Below are 25,554 nucleotides of genomic sequence, written 5' to 3' on the forward strand. Positions count from 1 at the left end.
ACCCTTTAAATCAAGTGTCTAAGTTTGGACATTTAGAACAGCATCTTTGTGTGTCCTTGTTTTATAAGCAAATACCATTGTAAAACGTTGAAACTCACTAACTTTAGGACAAAATAATGTGATGAAAGGGAACCAGCCTATAAATAGAGCATACATGAGATTGACTGGCCTGGAAATGTTGTTAATGAAATAACATTTAATAAATTGAATTGTGTTAGATGGTTTCATAGTTATAACTAAGAAAACAATTGAGAGAATCTGCCATTGATGGAATGTAATTTCTTTTACAGACTTGAGTTGGAAACTCATTATTGAAATTATCACATGACACTTTGGTGAAGAATTGAAAACGAATGTTTCAAGTACATGTCTTCAAGGGTGCGTCTATACTGATAAATATTGGTTTAGTCATGAGCATTCAGAGATTTATGTTATTAAATTTTCCAGATCATGGTGCTTGAATACGTTTACTATAGAATATGAATTAGTACCATGAATTCTTAAAAACAGGAGTAAATGTGCGGGTGGTTCCATATCAGAAACTGTTTAGGCTTTATAACTGCATATGCATGCCGAGATTTACGTCTTTAACGCAAAGTGCAGGATTTTGCAAAGAGCCTAGCTTAACCGCCCCGCTAATACAGTTGATTAGGTAAATTCACTTTAACAATATATCTGTATATTGCGTTATATCTAAAACCTACGTTTTGAGTAGCTACTGAGGAAAGCAATTCATTGAGAAAATAGTGTGACATATGACGAATCAGTTGTATATCATGAATTTGTCTACACTGTTTGAAAGAACACCAACCACATATTGTATATCATAAAAGACTTTCCCATTTAGTCTGAGAGTGGCAATTGCATGTGAAGTGCATGCTGAAACAAAATAGACACCGTTTGTTCCCAATGGTTGGTGTACTTTTAGAGTACTGTGTCCAACGAAAATTATATATTGGGCTCGGAAAAGTATTTGTTTTCACATAAGATTGTTATAATCCTTACGATACTTATATATTTTTCGTTACTGGAAATGTGATATTACGCGTGATATTTAGTATTCTACGTATTATAAAACGTTTAGGATATTTTCAAAATGTAAAACATATTCAGGTCTTTATCTTTACTTTAGGCAAGTTTGACTAAACATCAGAAGCAGATGAGTGAGTTAAAAGTGAGGCAAGCAATGGGGCGAGGACTCGAGGCGGCAGCGGACAATGTTCTTTAGAGCCCTTCAACTTTGGTAAAGAATTATTGTTATTTTATTATGTCAGTTGACAACTTCCCTCCTCTCTCATAAACTCCTGAAAAGAAGTTTTCTGAAGAATTCTATTCATTACACTAGGGGGAAGGTATACAACTATACAAATATCCGCTGCAATAAAAAAGTAGAGTTCTCAAAAATATTCAATTTGCCCGACGCCCAGATCAAATGCTCCCTCCCCTCATGCTGCCACTGGAAACACGGGCTCAACCAATATGACTTTAAACGAAATCCATTCCTTTAGCAAGAAGCGATGCCCTATTCATAACCTAATCTTAACTTTAGTTTGGCAAATACATGCTGCACATACATATTATATGTATGATATTTCTAATATGGACCTTATATTTGGGTATAAAGACCAAGAACAGGTTAGAACTTCTTCGCTGTACAGGTATAGAATGATAACAAAACGACCTAGCAAACAGACAACGCATACTGTTCAGGCAAAGCATTACACCCTTGGGCCCAGTAATTTGACCTAAGCTGTTATCTGAATAGCAATAACCCATTTATTTCAAGTAGATTTAAGTGAATACATGTGGCTCTCGTCATTCGTCACGTCATTTTTACAGCTAATTACACTTCATGCATTGCAATCTGCAAATTAAATCATTGTCTTCTGTTACGAATCATTTTTTAAGGTAAGATCTTCAATTTTTACAATAACCTTTTCTTTATACATACAAGCACGTTTTTATCATTTTTATATTTTTAAAGTGACATGCCAAATATATTGAAATAGGAATGCAATACTTTGGAGTTGTCTCGGGTAATGCGTTGCTACATCATCATCATCATCATCATCATCGCGTATGAATATAGTCTTAGAGACAGTATTGTATGGCTGACTACATGTTGTCGAAGATATTGACTTATATGGTAGCTGTATATGTCTCTCTTACAATCCATCACCCTTTAGAATACCAAATCCTTTTATTTTAATCAAGTATGATGAAGAGGTTTCTTATTCGTTATGGTCACAATTTACGCGATAGGTACTATTGATGATGATGATGATGATGATGATGGATATGATGATGTTGATGACGATGATGATGATGATGGTGATGGTGACGATGACGACGATGGTGATGACGATTACACCGAATTTAATGGCAGCTACATCTTCTTCATATTTTTGCAATCATATCCCGTCCAATTAGTTCACCCAGTAACCATCACCCCTTAAGATTATTTAAATTCCAGGACCGTCTCAGTAGCAGAAAACTCAAAAGATTACTTTAAATCTCATGTTACAATTGCATAAACATTAATACACACCTATTCGGCCATATAATTACATAGAAACATTCATACACATTAAATCCTTGGGCAGTATTCTCTTTTCCTCATTAGGTAATATTTCATTACACCACATTCTGGAACGTTTCCTTTCACTATTACAATGTACATTTTGGTGGCAATTTTTTACCTCAGTTCCCTTAATTGAATTATATAAAACAAAAGGACACGCCTGTCAGAATATGACCAATTTACCCATACAGTGGCTCCTTTGGTCATGTATAATATATCATGTTATTAAAATGGCGTAAATCCCCAAGACAAGAACAATAACAGTAAGTAAAACTAAGATTATTGATCATTTCATTCAAGGTGCGAGATAGGGGTGTGTTGTATACCAGTAACCTGGAATCCACATAATAAATGTGCGTGGTTTGACTGTTAACCTATAAACTCAGAAGAACATCGACATAAACCGGTCGCCCAGATTACAGAACCTAATCCAATCACAACATATTTACGCTGTAAATATGTGATGCAATTTGTACTCAAAACAAATTTGTTGATATCTTCTGTAGTTTACTGTTCTAAACCAAATAATGCAAATATTCTAACACAAATACATTACATTGAATATGGGAATATTTCTGCATCCAGCAATTATCAATCCATGGTGATGGAGATGTCACAGAAGTCAGCGAATTTTTTAATACTTTGGGATCATAAAAACCAATTTCCTTGCTAATTACAAATTTTGTTGTGTTTTCCATTAACTCTGCGTTAACCAACAACTGTAATGATTCCCTATGCAGTTGAAATTCTTGCCACTCTCTTATTTGCAAACCAATCGACATATTTTCTCATATTTTGTATTGAATTAACAATAATAGCTCCTCATGCTAGCATTGTGTTCACGCATCTATAACGCGGTGGATTGCATGTTTGATGACCTAATTTGATCTTAATCCGTGTGAACATACGTACATACATACACACACACATACATACATACATACATACATACATACAGACATACAGTTACCACTCTATGGTCACAAACTTAAGTAACAAAACCATCAAGTTTTATAACACTTCACAAACAAATTAGACATCAAAGGCATAAATAAAAACTGTGAGAGGATCTTACCGTATTATGAAGTGAATCCAAAACTCTTCCTTATTAGCTTAATGAAAGTTCAATACGAAAGAAAATCACCAATGAATTTCAAAACTGGAAATGCTATTTTGTCGAGATAAAATTTATCATATTTTTATGAGAAAATACTTAATCTTTAAGAGTATTTTGAGGTATGGGCAAGCACATTATCGCCAGGCCGAAAACTCCTTCATTTTGTACTTTTGTTACACCTTGATATCATGTTTGAGTGAGTAGAGTGAACATTATAGTTCATGTTACTTCACAAGCATGTGACAACTAATATTTGAAATCATAAGCATAGTCAAGAAGATTCATTTCTGAATCTTCCGTTGAAAGGAGTTTATATTTTACTAACATCAATGGTCCACGGAGGGTATGTCCATAAACTAGTTCAAAGTGACTTAATCCTAATGATTCTTGACTTGATTCTCTAACAGCATAAGCGATAAATGCTAAATCCTAATCTTTGCTGGTATGAAAACAATATGACTGAATTATAATTTTCTAAGTTTGATGTAATCTTTCGAAAGCCCGTTGGCGTTCATGACAATTGGCAGAAGATGACGATTGTTTGATGCCTAATTCATGAATCAACTGTTGGGGAATTCCCGGCATACAATTTTACCCCTGATTGGACAGATTTTGGAAGGCACAATTGTGAACAAAAAACCTTTATCAAAGATTTTATTATAGTTTTAGCTGTAATAATCCTCAAAAGAATTGCCTCTGAAATCGTTTGGACGAACAACTTATGATCTTGTGATTAAGTCAGTCTTATAGGCCCCTAACTGACAAGCCAAATGGCGTTTCATAGACTAGACTAATACATACTTTCTAAACAACTTTGGAACCACAATTTTATAGCAAATTGACCACTCTTCACCACCTGATACTTCAGGTGGTCTGTATTTTCCCGTAAAAGACAAACAAAACATGTTTATCAAAATAGCAAACTTTCAAGGCTTCAGTTTCTCTAATATATGTCTGAAACAGGTCGGATGTTTCAGGATCTTGTTCCTGTTTGATAATGAGTGATTGTCGTTTCTCAACCTGCTTAGAATAAAGAAAATGAAAATTAAAAGAGGATCACTGTGATCAATATGCTTTGATTTTTCCAAATAATTAGTAAAAGTGTCCTCATCAAAAGCCTGACCAATACATGTATCAGCTAAAGGAATATTTTCCGGATCAACATCATTGGAAAAAGAATTTTTTCCCCCATATCTCTATTAACTGCATAAGCTGGGTATACATCAGATGGAGATTTGCAAGCGCTCACGTGAAACTAAAATCGCTTAGCAAAGACTTATGTGTGGAAGACTTTTTGACAAAAGAAAGTTTGTAAGTCAATGAATCATCGTCAGCTGTACGAGCAGCTGTTTCTGAAGTTTCGACCTTGCGCACATCAAGGTGAGTCTTTAAGTCGCTATGGGCATAATTCTTGAACTCTTGAACTATGTCTGCCACGCTGTAGCAAATTATTATTTATTAAGGTCTCGAACCGTTCCTGGGTAGGATTTAATAAAGTCTCCCACTTTTATATTATCATGTGGGTTTCAACAGAAATGCCTAAAATATGTCAACTAACACATGGAACTTACCAAATTGCAAAAACAAATTAAATGTAAACCTCTAAAGCAACGTTTTCTGAAGTATTTCAGAGAAATGAGTTTCCTAAGGACGAGTTCATAGTTGTATGTGACGTCTCTATGGTGATAAACTTAGTAACAAAAAAAGCGAAAACTAAGTAACACAATAAACGAAAACAAAAGTGTGTTGTAAAAGTCAACGCGTAATTTATTTCCTTAGAATATAAATGGAAAGTTTGAAAAGATTTTAAAGTATTGTCAAATAAATACTAAAAGGCCCAAAAGTTTATTTTACAAGTCCTAATGAATGAATGTCTATTTAAATTTAATTTTTTTCAAAGAAAGCTTTAACTCTGAATGTATTGATGTGCCTGCAGTGGTCAGGAACGTGGAGACGTGCAAAGCTTCTTTTGTTGAATTGCATTAATATAATCCAAGATGTTCTTGACTGAATTCACTTTAATTATAAATTAATGTTTCTGTCCATGGATGGTATTGCGTATTTTGGGATTCCAGTGAATAATTTTAATAATTAAACTAAAACCTGAACACACAAACGATTCTACTTCAGATAGTATAGCAAGAAGGATTAATTTTTTAGGCAAACAATATTATATAAAAACAAAACTAAGAGACGACGATATAACCAGTTTGAGGTCAAAAGGTCATATATAGAAATATCTAAGTTATCATCATGATATGGTGTATTACTAAACTTATAATAAGAAAATGTCAAATATCAGTTACACCTGGTATTTCCGTGGGGAATACTAATGTCGTTGAGTCAGAGTAAGATAAACATCATGTTGTTCACGTACATACATATACCTAATAGGTCGGCCATGAACTTGATTTTGGACTAATGTCGATTACAAATTAGACACACACACACACACACACACACACACACACACACACATATATATATATATATATATAGATAGATAGATAGATAGATAGATAGATAGATAAATAGATAGATATATTGATGGATAGATACATATATAGATCGATAGAGAGAGAGAGAGGGAGAGAGAGAAACAATTAATAAAAATATTTATAACGCTATATCGAATCGGCCATAACCATCCCAAACCAGCCTCCATCTTTCCTTGGGATAACCATTTAGCTCCCATTTTAAGCGTCCTAAGATAGCAAAAACTGAGTAAAAGGTACCATTAAAATCAACAACATCAGAAAATATCTCAACATTATTGCAACCCTCATCCTTTACCTTCATTGCACTCTTGTATCTAACAGGTACTATATATCGTCGCGAAACCGTCAATTAAAATCACCGTATCTATAAGTATTTGCGTGCAGATGCATATATAAATATATATAACTCTCTTGGGGTAAAATATGTATCTTTAATAAATATCCGTATTTCAGCTTTCCAGCAGTGATGGAAAAGATACCATACTTGTCACAGTCTATAATGATAAATGAGTTTCATTCCATCATATCACATAAGTATAGTTTATTTTATATCTATTGAATAACTCTGTCTCTGTATATCCCCCTCCCTCTCTCTCAGTAATAACAAAACAAAGCTAATAAGTACTATTTGACGCATCTTTGTGCAAGATGTTTAAGTTCACAGGTGTAATTGTGTTGCAGGAAATGAAGACTATGATTTTTTCATATACAAGTTCTAACATTTCATCCAAAATTTTAGAAAGTTTTAATAGCGTTTACACCATGAAATGGGCACGGGGTTGGACATCGGTAATGTGATAAACTCTGCCCATTATAATGGAAGTTTTAATCGGTTTAGTTCTGATCAAACCTCAAGTAGACCTTCTTCCTGCAAAAGAACACAACTTACACGGAAAGTTTACGAGTGGATCGTTAATATGCGTTATTTATCTATCAGGTGATATAAATTATCTATATCGGTTCTCAGGTACAAACGTGTCGATGTTTGTATGCCTCATTACTTTTCCGCATGTCAAGTATGCCAAGTTTGTCAACTTTGGCTTGATAAAACTGCATATATGGTGATGCTTGTACATGTTTCACGTAATTGTATAGATGAGAGTTAGAGTTCACGTGATGTTATACATTAAACCTATCTGAAATGGCTTATTTTTTCTGATTATTTAAATACTCCTACGAAGCACAAAAAACTGGTTCTGGTGTTTTCCAGCATGATAAACAAATAACTGAATAATACCCTGAAAATGACAAATTCTGCTATAATATGTGGATACAATTGTCATAATCCAAAGTTAGCAGGCTAATAAAGGAATTGAAAGTTACATGATCCTGGAAGTTATACTACTCTTACTTCATTGTAATCAAAGTTAGTCTATATCTAAGGTATCTAAGTTTGAGCTTGAGATTGAAATTTGGTTAACATATTTCACGTAATCAAGACTAAGGTATACAAGAACTGCAATCATCCTATAGCAAGCTAGGATCCAAGATATATATCTAATATGTCGAGTTCAAAGGCTACAAAATGGATGTACAGTTTGCTGAACAATCTCATCATATTATTCTGATCAAATCCTGTAACTACGTTTGATACTCTCCACAAATCCCACCGAATTGATAGATATTCATTTCAAAGATATATGTGAACCTCAATCACGGTTAAGACATATACCGTATGATATTTTATTTTAAATTTCTATAAATTAATGTGTGCAATATTCGACTGTCTAATAGATAAAACTATATTGTGACCAGTGTATTATAACTAAATATACAAAACATATTTAAAGTAAATCAAATGTTTCTTTCCTTTCTTATCTTATGGCGCGAACACATTTATAATGGTAGAAATGATTTGCGGTGCACAAAGGACTTCGTTACGAGATAACATTGCTTCGTGAGTGAAGAAACGCGACTTATGAAATTGATTAAGAGTTATATTCATGATTCCCGGTTTTAAACTAGAGAGGTATAGATAATGTTTGGACTAGGAAGACAAACTAAATTAGTAGGACTCAACCCTGTTTTGAATTGTTCAAAGTCGTAGGTTTTTTGTCAGTGATCATGTGTGTGTGTGTGTGTGTGTGTGTGTGTTTGTGTGTGTGTGAACATGCATGAGTTTTGCCAAGATATAAAGGAAACCTATTGCAAAAGGGCATCTGTCATTTCCAGGACGAAGACGATGAACGCCAGTATTATCGATGAATAAGATAAGAGGTCTCAGAATCCTCTTGGTCTCGTAATCAATTATATCAGCCATCAATACTATATACCAAGTTCCAAACATATGTTGATTTTGTCACTGACCGTCTTATTTTACAACGGAATTTTCACAGTTGAACTTCGACTTGTTAGATTTGTTCAGTTTATGTTACTCTGTTTTAGTTTTTGGTCATTTACCAGAAACATAATTAAAATAAATTTAATTAAAAAATTAGTGATTAGCTTATGGATGTAGTCTGATACAAAGAATTAAATGGAAAGATGACAAACATGCCTATATTCATTGATATTTTCTTGACACGCGGTTTCCAATGCAACAAGCGTGTGAACACAGAAGTTACATAAGAATGCAAATAAAACCACCGCATAGATATAATATACATCATACAATGAAAATTGGATAATCGGTAGAAAACAACATTTATACCATAAAGTCATTTGGCCAGATTATCTGATGGTGCCAATTAAAGATTGATTTCATTTGCCCGCGTTATTCAGAATTGCAATTCCGCGACTAGAGTCGAGTGAATTTTTTCCATGACCCTTATTAAGAAACTCTATACTATAAATGCTACCCTGATATAGTTATTTTGGTGATGATACATGTCACTGATTCTAGGAAATTCTTGAGGGGCTAATTCATTGTCCAACATTACCTCGGATAATTATTTGCTTATCATCAGAAGCGCGGCCGTGACTACTGTTATGATTTTCGCGTTCCTGTAGTTTCTTGGTGGCAAAATTGTATACATTGCTTGCCATAATGTCCATCACAGATGAACGTGTAATACAAATGCTTATTGGGATTTAAATGGCGGACTTTATAATATAAGTTGCGATAAGCGATGCTAGAATATTTGAAAAGCATTAGACGTTTGCTGATATTTTATACAGAATTCTATTTAACCAGGTTTATTCAACGGTTATACATCTTTAGTGGTAAAATCTAGTATGGTCTTGTGACTGTCACTAACAATTTCAAATTACTCCAGGTCGACTCCAATCTGGATGTTTTTCACAAGCAAATTTGAGCATTTCTTTTCGAGGTGATCGATCTTAGCGGTTATTTTATTGATATCTTCTCGTCATAGCCGATTAATACATCAAAATGCTTGATAATGTTATCTTATCTTTATATAGATTCTTTCTTGCCGCAAAAAGTTTATGTCAGTTATTATCAAGGCAGGTATTAGGTCTAGCTAAATTTCTACAAAGTACGCTGGGCAGAGCAATTAATTCAGAAACGGATTTATCGCCGATCAATGATCAGATTTTAATTTCTGTTCCGGGTCCTCTTGCTAGCATGTTTAATTCGTCATTGGCGGTTAAATGGTGGGACAATTATAGTATTTCTACATATTCGATACGCCAGTTACGTGACCATCCCGTAGATTCGCAAAAGTATGGAAAACAAATGATGCTCTTCGAGTTAGCAGAGCAAGGATGTTCTATGTTATTCCAGTTTATCTGGTGAACAACGAAAACCAAATCCCAGTTTTTCGTTCCAACCACCTATTACGCGTTCGTATAACAGTATGAATAGTTCATAATATCTTAAAAAGGCAACAACGACGTTTTGTTCCACACAACATAGCTCATCATCAGTTGACTAGTATACCGTTGTGGGAAATCAACCTGATGTCGACGACATAATACGCAATAATCGTTGAATTACCATATTCGTAATTTTATAATGACATCAATTAATACTAGTGTTATTTAATGCACCTAACCATGTTGTTCTGACAAAGGTGTAATTCGACTGGCAGAACAACACCAATGACAGTTTCCACACATGCCTGGCGTCATTGTGGATTTACATGTAAATGTTTTAGAGGTTCTGTTCAGATCACCTTTTTCCTGAACGAACATTCCTGATGCAAAAGTATTATAAAACGAAGATATGGATGTGTACAAAATCAAGGCATAATTTGAAGAGGGCTTATGGACGGGACCTATGTTCGTATTGCATTAGCTTAATTTTGTTTTCATTCTGCTTTAGCATAAATATATCAGTGAACGAATAATTTCTGATTATGATTAATTTTGTTCAGTGTATTTATACGAAGTTAAATTTTTTAAACAAGTACGAAATCAGCAAGTCATGGAAAATAGGGTATGTTACTATAAATCCGAGCTATGAATTAGTCGGTGAAATTTCGGTATGGTCCCAGGATTAATTTCTTTACGTCCGGAATCAATTTACTATAAATGGCTTGAAAGCACACAAACATGCCCCACAATTTATCGATGCTTGACGTTCGCTGACTACTAACGATTTGATAGTTAGAACGACACTAGTATGTGCATTAAATAACTAACAGTAGAAAATGGTAAGAAATATTCAGTTACTTGTGTTGAAGATAGTTGGCATTACTTTGTCACACGAGGTATCTCAATGTCGATGACACCAATCAATGTGGGCGGTGATGTATATCCAACTGCTTTCATAAATATACATGCCATCGATCAATTATACGCCGGAGTCGGTTTTATTGAAATAACGGTCTTGTAACACCACATTGAGTTACAACATCGCCATCAACAACAATTAACAATAGTGCGGTGAGAATTAAAACGATTTCGCTCAAACTGGTAATGTGGGTATCTTTTCTTTAGTGGAACCTACTAAGAGGACTGCGTAAAGTTGTATAATGGACGATTTACCGATTACAAAATAGCCATAGCAATGCATTGAGATTGTTAATCTGGAGGTTATGTGATCTCTAAATACGAATGTTGACCGACACTAGATGTGACATCTATCACAAGGTTCATAAAGACAGACAACACCGTGATACATGCACGTGGAATAGAGACAAGAAAACATCTGCATCGGAACTAGCCCAGCCCTACAATTTGCGGGGCCCAAGGCAGCATGCGATGAGTGGGGGTCTCAATCAAAATATTGCATTGCGGAGTTGGTTTCCTGAACACACGTGGCCCAAAGCGATTGTCTCGTTTGCTTTGCCCTAGGGCCGGCCATGCATCAGAAGAATCATGAATGCAAACGTGTATGGACAACGAAGCCGATGACGGCAGAGGAATAGATGGATGGTTGTGGTACAGCAGGATACTAAGAAACACAGACTTAATGCAAAACTACTGTGACATAACTGAATGAAGAAATATAATCCATGTGGCTGAACCCTCTTCAGAGAGGGATCAATAGGCACAGAGAGAGAGAGAGAGAGAGAGAGAGAGAGAGAGAGAGAGAGAGATAACGATAATTATGGACCAGTTAGGAACCTTTGTCATTTGTATTTGTCATTTGGCCAGTGATTTCATCGCTAGTTGCAGATTATGCCAGAGACTAGATGTTATACGCAGAGATTCCAGATTCTGGCAAATTCCTCAATTTTATGAACATATAGAAAATTTCGTCGTTTGCGATCTACCATTGTCCCTAAGTTAAACAATCAGATATGGAAAAACGCCCTTATATCAGTTAAAATTTAAAACATAAATATATTCAGATGATATTGAGTACAGCGAAGAAAACAACATTATATCTTCTAGTCAGTTGTCAATATTACTACTTTAATAACACCCCCATCTGCACGGACCTGATATAAGATTCAGATTGGAAAAATGACATGTATCACAATTTTAATTTCATCTGTTTCTAATTGACAAACATTTCAATTAGAGAAATTATATTATTGTATTTTATATAAACGCCACTTGCTAGGTAAACTTATATGTGCTTATAATATAATGTTAATCATCAAAGTTAGAATTGTTTTTTTTTTATAGCAGAAATGAACATAAATAAATACATATAACAGGTCATTGTTGTTATGTTTTCTTCGAATGTAATTTTCCAAACGTTTGCAACAGATACTCTCTCTCAAGAATAAGACCAACTTTATTGACATTTTATATTCTTAAAGCAGGTTATAAAAAAAACCTGCAATCAGTTTGTTAATCTCACAAAGCAAGGTGTCAATTATTTGAAATAGTATTAAACGTATTCTTTAAAATTTTATATAACTGTGATCATATATTCATTTAATAGTGATAACATCAGATTGTTTTGGCATTTCTCTTGGAAATATTGTACAATTTCCTTGACAAATGAAAACTGAAGGATGGAGAGAAATTCATCTGTAAGTGTACAATATACCAAAAGCAAGCAGCTGTGACGATGCCTGGGCTAAATTATTTAGCAAATACAAATGGCAAAAAGCAATGTCTGTGGAATATGATACTGTAGGGCTTCATGTTCAACGATCACATGACCAAAGTATGTTATGCAAAGAAACCACCAATACATAATTAGTCCTACAATAATTGTGAGCATGACTTAGAACGTGGAAGATGGATATTATTAAAAATGATTGTATAATTTGCTAAGGTGTTGTCTTTTACGATCACACTTATGATTAACATCGCACAATTACAACTGCATGAACGGGAAACTGACATACACCGAAACTTGCATTAGGAGGAAACAATTTCTTGGGAATAATATATGCCAATGCTATGTGATTGTTAACTAAATCAATATTCAAAAATGTGTGTATTTCTCTCTTTATTCTGCACATCTATTTACACCCGAAATGTTCTTCCTATAAATGTACACTTAGATATATTGAACATATCATTTTTCTGATGTAATCCACGTGTCGATAAGCATCAAAAGCAACATCAATGTCTTCGACTGCAAGATAACATAACACTTCCCGTTCGTGTGTTATGGGCGTTTGAAGTTTTGAATCGCGGCCATTCCTTTTTTCTTTGACAATTTCAAGTCGAAAACATAAACAGAACGTGGCAAACGTATTCGGTTAGAGTATTCTCTCACAAAATACCCACAAACGTTATACAGCAACATTAATGTGGTGAGACATGTAAGCAGCAAGCATTGTTATAAACATAACACATTTGTTGCCCCAATTAAAAACAATGGATAATTCAAAAGCTGCTTGCGAGTTTTGAAAATGTTTTTTTTTAAAAATATTATTATACACAAATGATTGCAGAATTTTCGTATATTAACATTTAAAAATTGACTCTTCCAGTACGTTTATTTACATAATTGTACCTGTGTTAATATATATATATATATATATATATATATATATATATATATATATATATATATATATATATCAGTTAACAGAAAAACAGAATCTCACTGCAGACTTGCAAACAATTTCAAAATAAGGATCTGTTTTAAGCAAGAAAGTTTTTAAGTGCAAGTGTAATGTATTTTTTTTAGTAACTATACCGATTCCCTTTCCAGAATAGCGCTGTGTGGTCCTTCATGTTCTGTTCCATACACAAAGTCAAGCTTGATGAATATTATCGAAAGCAAATAGATACATGAAATGCAATCTATTTAACTTACGAGGTAGCTATGCATTTGTTAATGCAAAAAAAAAAAAGACATCCGAGTTACAACTACTTTAATTAGCTAATGCAAAACATTTGTTTTACTTCTCACTCGGGTAATATACTATTATTTTGGCATTAGGGCATAACATAATTATATTTTACACAAGCAATAATACGGATGAAAATTAGCATGAAAAATACGTCCTATGGTAGACATGTTAGATTAACGATGTGATGTCCCATGTGTGTATCAAACATATATATATATATATATATATATATATATATATATATATATATATATATATATATATATATATATATATATATTTCAGCCTTCTTCCACCAATGAGAACATTTCATGACAGTTAATTGTTGTTATAATTTAATTTCCCTTGTATTTTGTTAATAACACTAAATACGTATATCTCATAGGCAATCAGTTTAGATAGAACAATCTTTGCTACTAATTGCCGTTTTTGTATTAATAAATCTTAACCACACATAGGAACATATAGCATTTTTTTAAAATAATAATTTGAATTTTATCAAATAGAATTTCAAAACTAGACTTAGTTCGCTTTACACACATACACCTTTGACATGATATCATATTTTAATGTACCAACTTCAACTTTATAGATTGACAAGCAGCATCCTGAGAGATGACTTCGAATAAGCCTGAACACTACAAAGAAGTGTCAATGAGGTTGAACGTAGTTCTCGATACAATTGGACTGAGGGAGGATATTCGATGGAAGAGAATCAATATGTGGATTCAATCAGAGGAGGCATCATCTTTGTGGATTGCTCCTGAGGTTGTTCATTATTTAGGGAGTCAGGCGGAGGCGACTACAACCCCTGGCTTAAAATCAGACATAGATCGAGTTACTTGCGTAAACTTTGCAGCTGTACAGGATCTTGAGAGCTGGATGCCTGATGTTTCAACATTCCTTGTAGTCAGTGACGAAAACACACCGCCAGGGTATGTAAAGTTGCAGGCTGTAAGCAGCCAAAAGCCGTTACCTTTATATAAAATACAAAATAAACCGTTCAAGTTAGATAGACACGGTCGCTCTGTTTTAAGCAATGATTCTTCTATGATAAGATTAGTAGACACTGGTGAGCGCCATGGTCCTGCTGATGCAAAGGTTTTACATACACAGCTAACAATAGACAGTGTGCTAGCAGTGCGGATGTATGCTTGGCCTGATCAGGCTTCTCAGTGGTTAACGAGGAAGCGGAACAACTGGCCGACACAAGAAACGATTTTACTCATTCAGCAGACCGGTGCAATGCTAGTCGCAGTGGGACATAAACTTAGTGAAGAAGAGCACCTGGAATGGCGATTATCCATTTCATTTGGAGAGAAAATTCTCGTATGGCTATTTAATTCAACACAATACAAGTGCTATATTCTACTGAAAATGATAAACAAAACTTTTATCAAACCAATTGTGGGTAGTGATTCGTTGAGCAGCTACCATTGCAAAACATGTATATTTTACCTAGTAGAAAACACACCGACAGCCATGTGGCGACCTGATAATATATTGCTCTGTATTGACCTATGTTTGAGACTATTGTACAGTTGGGTTGAAAGTAACACTTGCCCCAATTACTTTATTCCTGAAGAAAATATGTTCATGTGTAAAGTGTACGGCCTCGTACAGCGTAAGCTGCTTGGAGTTCTAAGCGATTTGCTGAGACAGGAGGGAAGATATCTGGTCGGGATATCAAGTGACAACTTGGGACAGACGCTGGTGAGGGTTTGTCAGACTCCTCTCACGGATCTCGTTTTAAACTTCCACCCGGTCGAACAAGTTATGTGGACCACAGTAACAATGATGAATTTAGACTTACAACAAAATATTTTAAGCGCTGCAAGACATGATTTGATTTTTGAGCCCCATATATTAAATAGGGTTTTCGTCTGCCAAGAACCACGATTAGAGATAAACACGATGTTATGGAAACATTATTGTTCTTTCATTGGTTCAAAACTGGCATCTGAAAGCCTTTCTGAGAAAACCCCTGACCGTCATAAACTCGATATTGCAAAGGAGCTTCTCCTTTGGGGATCCTCCTCAGATATGACGTCTGGAAAACTGAAGTTGGCTGCTTTCTATTTTGTCCAGAACAACCTTGACCTATGCCAGGATATCTTAAATGACTTGCACGAACATTACAAAACGTTGGACCACAGAAAGGAATATCAAAACCCACTTCAAGCAATGTTAAGTGAAAATTTATCAACAACACAATTAATAAGTCAATACATTGCATTTCCGGTAGTCTATCATCCTTCAGAGATTAGATGCACTCCTAAAGCATTAAATCTTGAGTTCATCCGTTCTACAAGGTCGGACGTCTCAAAAGGTCCAAATTATACATTTGAAAACAAATTGGTTCGTGTCGATCCAAAGGTTTATCTCTATTTCCTTAAATACTTATGCCATCACCGACAGAGCAAAACGACACATAAGAAGGTTGCTTTATATACTTTGATGTATGTCATCCAACATGACGTTCTTGACTTTAAGGACACTGCTCTTAACCTACTGGCTTACTGTGTGATGCAGGAGAGGGGGATGAAGAACGCTTACACCGAGTAAGTCCATGAAACTGACGAAAGGACTCAGCTCTGCACAATGCCAAATAGCTACTCTCGTCAATGCTACTTTCAGATTCTTTCTTGGTGGAAAGTGATGAAGAAATTTCAGTGTAGACATTTACATGAATGCATGTTCAAAGAATACCGTCCTTTATTATAATTTCAATGTAAGCTTCACGTACTATCTCATTGATTCATTATGTTATTCAGTTTATTTCTTACTGACGTACAAGTAAGGTTAAAGCAGATGTCTATCTATGGCTATTCAGGTAGAAACGTAATGATGATCATTGTGAATGGTGACTCAAATGTTATCTATATTTCAAAGAATTCTTACGCCATCATTGGCCACACAAGGAGGCTGCTCTACACTATATGGTATATGTCATCAGACATCAGGAATATGACTTTTTAGGACACCGAACAGAGGATGGAATCGGTAAATGCCTACATTATTCTTTGCAAGTCCCTGCAACCGATGAAACATTGTTATATTATAATAGTTATTTAATATTTGAGAAGACATAGTTCTTATCAAATAATCTTTATTTCAGTCGGGAACACAAGTGTAATATATTTGTACGTTTTAAAGTTATGCTTCCTGTCTTGCATTTTAAGCCCGTTTCGTCGAAGGAGACACATATCCAAAATGTCACTGCCCTAGCATATGATTCGCGTAACAAGTTAAATTGTTCACAGTTGTTTTGCAATAAAATCCTAATTAGTTGCAGTCAATATGAACTCGCTTGCATCTTCCGCAGATGATTGAAATAAGCAATAGCAGATGCATGCATCCGTAATATATAATATGCAGACAGTAGATTGTTTGCCCTTTCGGAGATTGGATTACTGTTTTCAATATCGACTTAATCATTAGTACATATAAAAGCAATCCATATCGTAATACGTTGTCAAAAGGACAAATATAATGACTTGATTTCATTATAAGTATGTGTTTTATTTACAATAGGTATTTCAAGATGTAGGCATTTTTTGTGCACTGTCTAGGGAAAGTCTGGGATGATAATTCTGAAATTCTGTTAGTTCCCTACCATCAATGGGATAAAAAATACTTATTTGTTACCTGCACCTCAGGAGATAGATCAAATACAGTATATTTATGTAATTTGAAATTCTAGGTCTCTAGGGTTTTGTTAGAAATTAGTATTGTTGTAACTTCATATAATCAAAGAACATAAATGTACAGCAATGGTTTTTATAGTTTATATAATGTTTAAAGTTAATAATCATATACAGTATTCCTGCCACTAATTTGATAAATGTAAATTAATTCTAACATCCATCACAAACGATGCATCAGATACTATAAATTCCTGTAATAATCAGTAACTCAGTTTGAATTATGAGAGTTCTATTTTTTCCAGAAAAGTATCATTGTTCACATGGTAATGAATTTGTGGTCAGTAGCAATTATGAATATATATGATATCACAGAAGCCTCCAAACAAGCACATACATATGCTTTAGTCTTAAAACTATAAATAATCTCTATTTAATCGACACTAAATGGATCATAATATTTTTGTTCGTTACTTTGGCATTTTGGCAAGGGGTTAATTGAGGTGATGGAGCTTCTTCTCTTTATTGTTGCTTCTTTAAAACAAGCAATATATATATTGATGTCAGGCCTGGTTTTAGAAATTGTTTGTCCAAAGGTGCCACATTTTAGTATTTTGTCAATTTCAGTACGGATCATCGAGGGCATGAACTTTAAGATATTTGCTTTGCTCGCCTTGTCCAAAGTCTAGTCATGATTGCTGTTTTTGTCAAGTTGGGTCTCGCTGTGTTTTGAATGAAAAACAAGTTTTGATCTGTATGTGTTTGTGATTCGGATTTTCAAAGGTTTTCAGTCATATTGCTACGGTCTCTGCAGTGGGGCAGTTTATAGTGATGTCTAGCACTGGGACATCATGCCGCATACATCTAGCATGACTTCCCACCCAATCACATTATCCTGACACCAGGCCGGCCTGTCTTAATGCTAACCTATTAATGGTGAGGGGCTAGTATGACCTGCGACCTTCCGCATCCGCGCTTCTCATTGCATAGACCACTGGACATGTTTCTTAACGGATTAAACAATTTTTGACATTTTTTTCATTAGTACAGAGCCATTTTGCAGTTTTAGTTTTCAACATGCAAGTCAATGATGTGAAGCTTACGTTCATTAATATAAATTAATCTTACTCTTGATTAAGCTTTTTATTTGACAAAATATTAATTTCTTTCGAGGCAATTATACTTTTAATGCAGCTGTTGCAATTTACTGAAAATAGTCACGCAATTCTAAAAACTCATAGAACAACATCAGAAAAGAAGTATTCTTTGTATGTGCATCTTAGTAAAGTTATGTTGCAAAGACCCCGATCTGATGTCGAATAATGCACTAGCATATTAGCTAATGTATTGCTTGTTTTACTGATTACTCCTAACCAACAGCACAGACCCACATCTGCCATCGCATTATGTGATTGCAGAGATAAGTCTATACAGCGTACAGATGAACTGGACATTAAAGTGCGAATATACATTAACTTGATTAAGCTCTTCCAAATGTTAAAATTGATAAAAACACAAACATTTATGAATGATGTTTGTCTTAATGACTGATTATTAACGACGATGATGCTAATGTCTATAACGATTATAATAACTCTGATGTACTGTAAAGGTACTCAGGATTATGCCATAGTCTGTCTGACAAATATTAACAAGAGTCCTTCGAAGTCATTGATGCTCTACGGGTGAAAGGAATTACCAGGAACTCAGTTAATGATAATTGCCTTATTTTAACTAATGAATGTTGAAACAGTCGTTGACATTTTTCAATGATGACAATACTTTCAAATCAGCTGATGTGGTAATCATACTGGATATGAACTTAACACCATTTTTAGTTTTTTTGGTGGAAACACCAAGCTGATATGACTTTCAGTTTTGGAGGTTCATTGATAACAAAAATTTCAAAATGGATGCCACTGTGGATATATGCAAATTCAGATTTAAACCATTTCTATGTAGCACTGACAAGAAATCAAACGAATCTTGTAGAGATCACCATTCATATTTTATAAGTAGTGATAACAAAGCGTCCAATATGGCCATTGCGGCAGTCATACTTAAAAATGGATCAGCAACATTTTCATATCTGACCAAGTGGACATCGAAAGGACTCTTTGAATAAAATCCCCATACTGATGTGACCATTTAGGACAAATAATGATAACAAGTTTTTCATGATGGCATGTGTTAGACAGGTATGCTGAATGCTTGAATGGCAATATTAGGACCAATTATACATCGTAAGTAGTTCTTTAGTATAATACCAATGTGATACCACCACCTATTTATTTTAGGTTTGCATATATCTTACACATGATTTTGAGACTTAGCAGAAGATATAACGTCTCTGAGCTGTAACATATGACTTGATCAATGTGCAGAGTTGAATATGAAGACGCATTACCTAATGTATCGATGAAAGTATTAAACGTCTCTAACCAAAAAAATAACATCATTATCTAAAATGATTGAATCAGTTAAATCTTTACTCCTGGTTTGAGAGTGTTATCGCAGTCATACACGGTTTAATATATTTCTGGAAATACAACTGCATTTCCTAATTGGTTCTTTTCTAATTATGTGACTGATTTGACAGCATTGAAGCTATTATGATATCACGTGTTATCTGTCTAACTGCAGCTAATATCGCCATTAGCCAGGCATCACTTAACAAGTCATGTGATTAAGGTCGATGTTATCGATCCTAATAATTAGTCCTAATGAATGGTACAGGTCACAATCGGCACGTGCTTTATTCAATAGCAGAACTAGATTTTCACAGTTTGCAGTTGGATTCAACGTATAAGTGTTATATACAATATGTCTCTTTTATGTTTTCTTTTTACAAGAAGTTCTTTTCGCTTTTGTACTTTGACAATCATTTTAATACAATAGTTATTCGAGGACAAACCCAATTTAATATGGCATGCTCTTATGTTTTAAAATCCAGTCAATGTTACTTGCTTAACATATCCGTTTCTGTACAAACAGTTAGTTTTCAAGTTCAAGTCCAGGTTGCTATTTTGAACTGAAATTTACAAAAGTGTGTAATTTTTTTTTTGTTACGGTTAGGTCTAACATTACCATTCTGAATTGAAGTGTACGAAATCTGTATAATCACTACATTTTTTTAGTATATCACAACATTAACATTCTGAAATTAAATTTGTACAACTTTGCCAGTCCGTTGGTTCTAAGTACAAGTCTAAATTATTATTGCTCACTTGCGACGCTACTCTATATACTAGCCATTTAAACACTAGGAATCATTGAGACCAGAGCGCTCACTAGCAATACTACTCTACACAATGACCATTGAAACACTATGAATCAGTGAGAGGAGAGTGCTCACTTGCAATGCTACTCTACATAATATCCATTGAAACACTATGAATCAGTGAGACCACAGTACTTTCTAGCAATACTAATCTACATAATAGTCATTGAGACACTATGCATAAGTGAGACCAGAGTGCTCTCTAGCAATAATACTCTACATAATAGCCATTGGAACACTAGGAATCAGTGCGACCAGAATGATTACTAGCAATACCACTAGCACAAATTTTGTCATTCTTCAGCTATAACAAAGGATCAAAAAGTCATTCATCAAAACCAAGATAATTTATCCTAATTGGTAAGTTAAAGAGGGAACTTGATAGGACTGTTTGATTTTTATATAAAATATATATGAAACGTAAGTCGTGATATATTTGGGTTCGAAGGGAGCCTAGATAAATGCACCTGGGTTAGTTTTATTGTTATAAATTTACAATTACCCATCCAACGATGTTTCGTTTTTTTTCATTACAGCGCGGTTACTCATCTCCCCACAATAATATTATGTGTCGCTGACAATATATCTACTGCATTTTGGACACGAACCCATAAGGTAGTTTCGACTGGTCGATCCGCCTTTACCAGATGGCAACCGGACTCTTATAAACATACAGCTGAAATTAAATATGTAAATAGCAGCAGGAAAGGCGAACAAGCTCTAATTGGTTCACCTGTATTTCGCCAAAATACGACTTCCTGAGGAATCGCAAAATTGTAAAAAAAATGCGATATTCAGAAGAAAACTCCGTCGTTGACAAATTGGTTTATCTGTTATCGCTGATAGTTTTTTTTTTTTTTTTGATGCACCTTAAGGGAAAATGTGCGATTGTCGGTGACGCGTTGTGAGCGTCGCCCTCACTGCTGCTCAGTTAAATTTTTTATCTAACCCGATTCGATACCGTGTTCGAGGATCTTGTACATTTATTGTTATAAATCCGTATGGGGTTGTTTTAGCACGACTAAACAAATTTTTCAATTTATTCTTGTCCATATCACTGCTGCACCAGGTTTGACGAATATCTCGTAACGTGAGTGCATCAACTCCTTTAAACACAGCAAGAATATTACAGTTATCCATGATCATTTTAGGGATCTGTGTATACCGTTGAGTTAAATAAATCATATCAGTGTTTTCGTGTCTACCTCTGGAAAATATCGTAGCTGGATTGGACTGCTTATCCAGCATTACATCATCGTAAACAACTAAATTGTTAATTGACCCATCAATATCATCAACATTCGGTGCTTCATTAACATCATTAATAAATTTAACAACATCATCACCGTTTACATTTAACGATTTTGCCATTTCATTAAAATCTTTGATTACCTCATCATAATAACTCTGTTCGTCTACAGATGGAGCTACCAGATATAATTTATTCATTATTAAATTAAGTAACAACTGCGTCTTACCACTCCCAGATGGACCAATGATAATCATTCGAATATAATTTTGTAACGAAGCCGTTCATGTACATCTCTCCCACGTCAAATCGTGGGGGTGACATTTTCCACCCTTGGGATTTGATCGGGGGGGGGGGGGGAGATGTACATGAATGCAACACACAAACAGCCTTCTGAATACTCTAACATTTCGTTTCACTTTCGCTTAGAGAATTCGCTGGATGTATGTGTGTGACGCGCCCCAAAATAAACAGTAACCTTGGATGCATAAAGCTCTACGTCACATGGGTTTCACAAAAATCACGAAGGATGCCAAGAATCTATAAGAAAAGATCTGTATGACAAAAGTCTCAAAGATAAAATCCCCAAGATAAAATCTTGGGACAAAAGTCTGAAAGGACTCATGAAAAAGCCAATGCAAGACCCATGATTGATAACCGCTCATCAAGGTTACTGTTTATATTTTTTCTTTCTTCTTTTAAATATATAATTATATAAATAATGAATTACGAAAATGTCAATGATTTAATTGTTGCTATTACAAAATTAGAAGAAAACCAAATTAACATGTCTGATTAATTAAATCCTAAAAAAATAATGACTGATTTTGAAACTCTACATGAGGCTTAATTGGAAGGACGGCACATTTTGCCTGCTCAGTATACATTTATAAAGAAAATCCAAACAGAGTTATATAAATCATTATCTACAATAGAAGAACAGCAACTAGATGAATGTGTCCCTCTCTGCCGTGCAATCGAAAAATTTAGATCAGCATTATCTGAAGAATACGATGCCAGGAAGGTAAATCATACTCCTGCAAGACGGGTGAAAAAAATTATGTCAGATCGCGAGTTAAACCCATTGATTAAATCAAGGTGATTACTGGGAAATGAAGTTAGGCATGTGTAAATGAAATAGAAAGTAGATGTCAGTCTGGTTGCAATGACAGCATCAATCTGATACAGATTATTCTGTATACCTACATCAATCTGACCTAAATCAATCTTAGCTGCATCAATCTGTGACCTGCATCAATCTGACCTGCATCAATCTGATGAGTTATTTTCACTTGTCTCAACCTGACCTGCATCTGATGAGTTATTTTCACTTTTATCAATCTGACCTGCATCTGATGAGTTAAACAATATTTCTTTAAGCCGAATAAATTTAATGTAGGAATGCGCGTAATTTAAAATCTGATCTCTGTCACATGCGATCACACAAATACGTTTTTGCCGCAGTTCATCTAACTGTCCCTGCGTTAATAAAAAGTCTTCATTACCGAATACATCAATAACCAAATCGACTGTGCTGACCGGGGACTGCATAAACAACTCTTTGATGTAGTTTACAAGTGTTTGCTTGTCCTGTATAAAAACTTTCACGTGCTGGTACATTATATAATACTCGTTTGATTCATTAGAAATCAGGTCTGTCAGGAAAAATAAATTTCTTTTTCAGAGCGACAGTAAAACAATATCCACGCTGACTGTCAGGAGAACTATTTTTTTTTTTAATGAGATTTTTAGGACTGAAATCCTTAGGATAAAATCCTTAAGACAAAATCTTTACGATATAAATCTTTACGATTTCACAAGTAGATTAATATGTAGCGTTTCATGCCTTAAATCCAAAAGGTGGCCATATTGGTATGTTAGTTTGAAATGTATTCTTGATAACAGTGGATTATAACACCTTAAATAAACCGGATTGATCGGTTCTTGCACAATCAGATATCCAGGTGGTATATCTTTTGGTGTGAATGAATAAAGAAGAAATCCTTGCTGGGCTTTATTTGATACTGTCGTGTGTGTGCTGTAGCTGCCATCGATTACATCACACACACAAGATTGACCGCGACCACAGAGGTTATATTTACGTTTTCCCGGGATGCATGTCGGCCTGTTCCTTCTGGGTCATTGTTGTGCCGAAGAATATTTGCTGGTGGCAGTGTTTTTCTCCACGCAGCGAGTATATCGTCAAAGAACTGATCAATGATTTTGGCGGTGGATTTTTTTAGTTCATCTGCGTTATACCCGGAAATTTAAAATTCGGTAGATCAGCCTCTGTTGTTTTATATATGGATAAAAACTGTTGTTTATTCCATCCCACTGCTGTTTGTATAATAACTTGATGAACGGTTTCCATGTCGAATACAAGCTGATTTAATATTTCAATTTGCTTAATACTTTCATTTTTGCCGACGACGTGTCAAGGAGATACTCAGTAAATATTTGTCGTAAGTTTTTTTTGTTGCGTCTCATACTCGCCGCTAATATCCTCGAGAGTAATTTTGATATCTTGCTCGAGATACGGTCGCTGCAGCGATCCATAATTAAACCCCCAACGTTGAGCTTCACCCGATGTAATATGAAATCTGCTATTATCCGGTTTAGTATTTACACCTTTCCATAACAGATTATTTTCATGTTTTGGAATATAACCATGATACGATCTTTTATCAGTGACATAATTAGACTTTTTAGGTTCTGGTGGTATTGATGGTACTTCAGGTGGTATTTCAGGCCATCCTAACACTGTTCTGATCGAACTCTGATATATAGCCACGGCGTAGTCTGGGGTGCTTATTTCGATCGCAGAAGACAGGTTTGGTTCATGAATGTTTATTTTAATTTTGGATTCTTTTCCCTTTTCATGTGATATTTTTTATTCGACGTTGTAATTCCTCATCGATTTCTTCGATTTGATAAGACCCGGTTGGTATCCCAATGACGTTCCAGTCGGGTGTACCATCGGGTCGGTTTTATTTGCAAACACAAACGAATTATTCGCCGTAATCCACCAAATGATTTTGATTTGATATTAGGCCAACTGTAATATACTCGTAATTGTGCTAGTGCGATTTCTTTTACGGGAATCGCAGTTGGAAACTCAATACTAAATTCAGGGTTAGTTGAAATTACGGTTATCATCGAAGTTCTTTGACGGCTTGTATTTTCGACTATCTGTTGAAGTAATTCCGTCAATATTTATCTTTGGGCGATGCTTGTCGTCTCCGTGACCGAGGTTTCATCATTGGTGTTTTAGCCCTGTTTAGTTCATTAACTTCACTAACAAAATTATCAAATTCGAGCTTATGTTCACCGATATTCTTGAAATATCGTTAATCTCACGAAATATTGTTGCGTTCCAATCCTATTCTGAAGTATTACGAAATTGTGGCTTTAGTAACTGACATTTTGGTAGATATCTCGTCGCCGCAAACCTAACAGGATCCTTTAATATTTCCTCGCAACCTTCCTGAGTAAAATATTTTGTTTTTATTTCTGGTTTAGGTAGTTTATCGACAATATTTTTAACATCATCGATTTCGGCCCGTGTTTTATTG

General features: G+C 34.7%; 1 protein-coding gene across 1 annotated transcript; it reads left to right on the forward strand.

Moving 5' to 3' along the window:
• The first annotated feature begins 1,804 nt into the window (after window positions 1-1,804).
• On the forward strand, window positions 1,805-16,716 carry LOC149774054 (uncharacterized). Its single transcript, XM_089945854.1, has 2 exons — window positions 1,805-1,908; window positions 14,402-16,716. Exon 2 carries the CDS (start codon window positions 14,425-14,427, stop codon window positions 16,372-16,374), a length of 1,950 nt encoding a protein of 649 aa, XP_089801980.1. The 5' UTR covers window positions 1,805-1,908; window positions 14,402-14,424; the 3' UTR covers window positions 16,375-16,716.
• Window positions 16,717-25,554: the final 8,838 nt, after the last annotated feature.

Source organism: Sinohyriopsis cumingii, unplaced genomic scaffold (assembly GCF_028554795.1).
Source record: "Sinohyriopsis cumingii isolate HCF-2022 unplaced genomic scaffold, ASM2855479v2 utg000426l, whole genome shotgun sequence".
NCBI lineage: Eukaryota > Metazoa > Mollusca > Bivalvia > Unionida > Unionidae > Sinohyriopsis > Sinohyriopsis cumingii.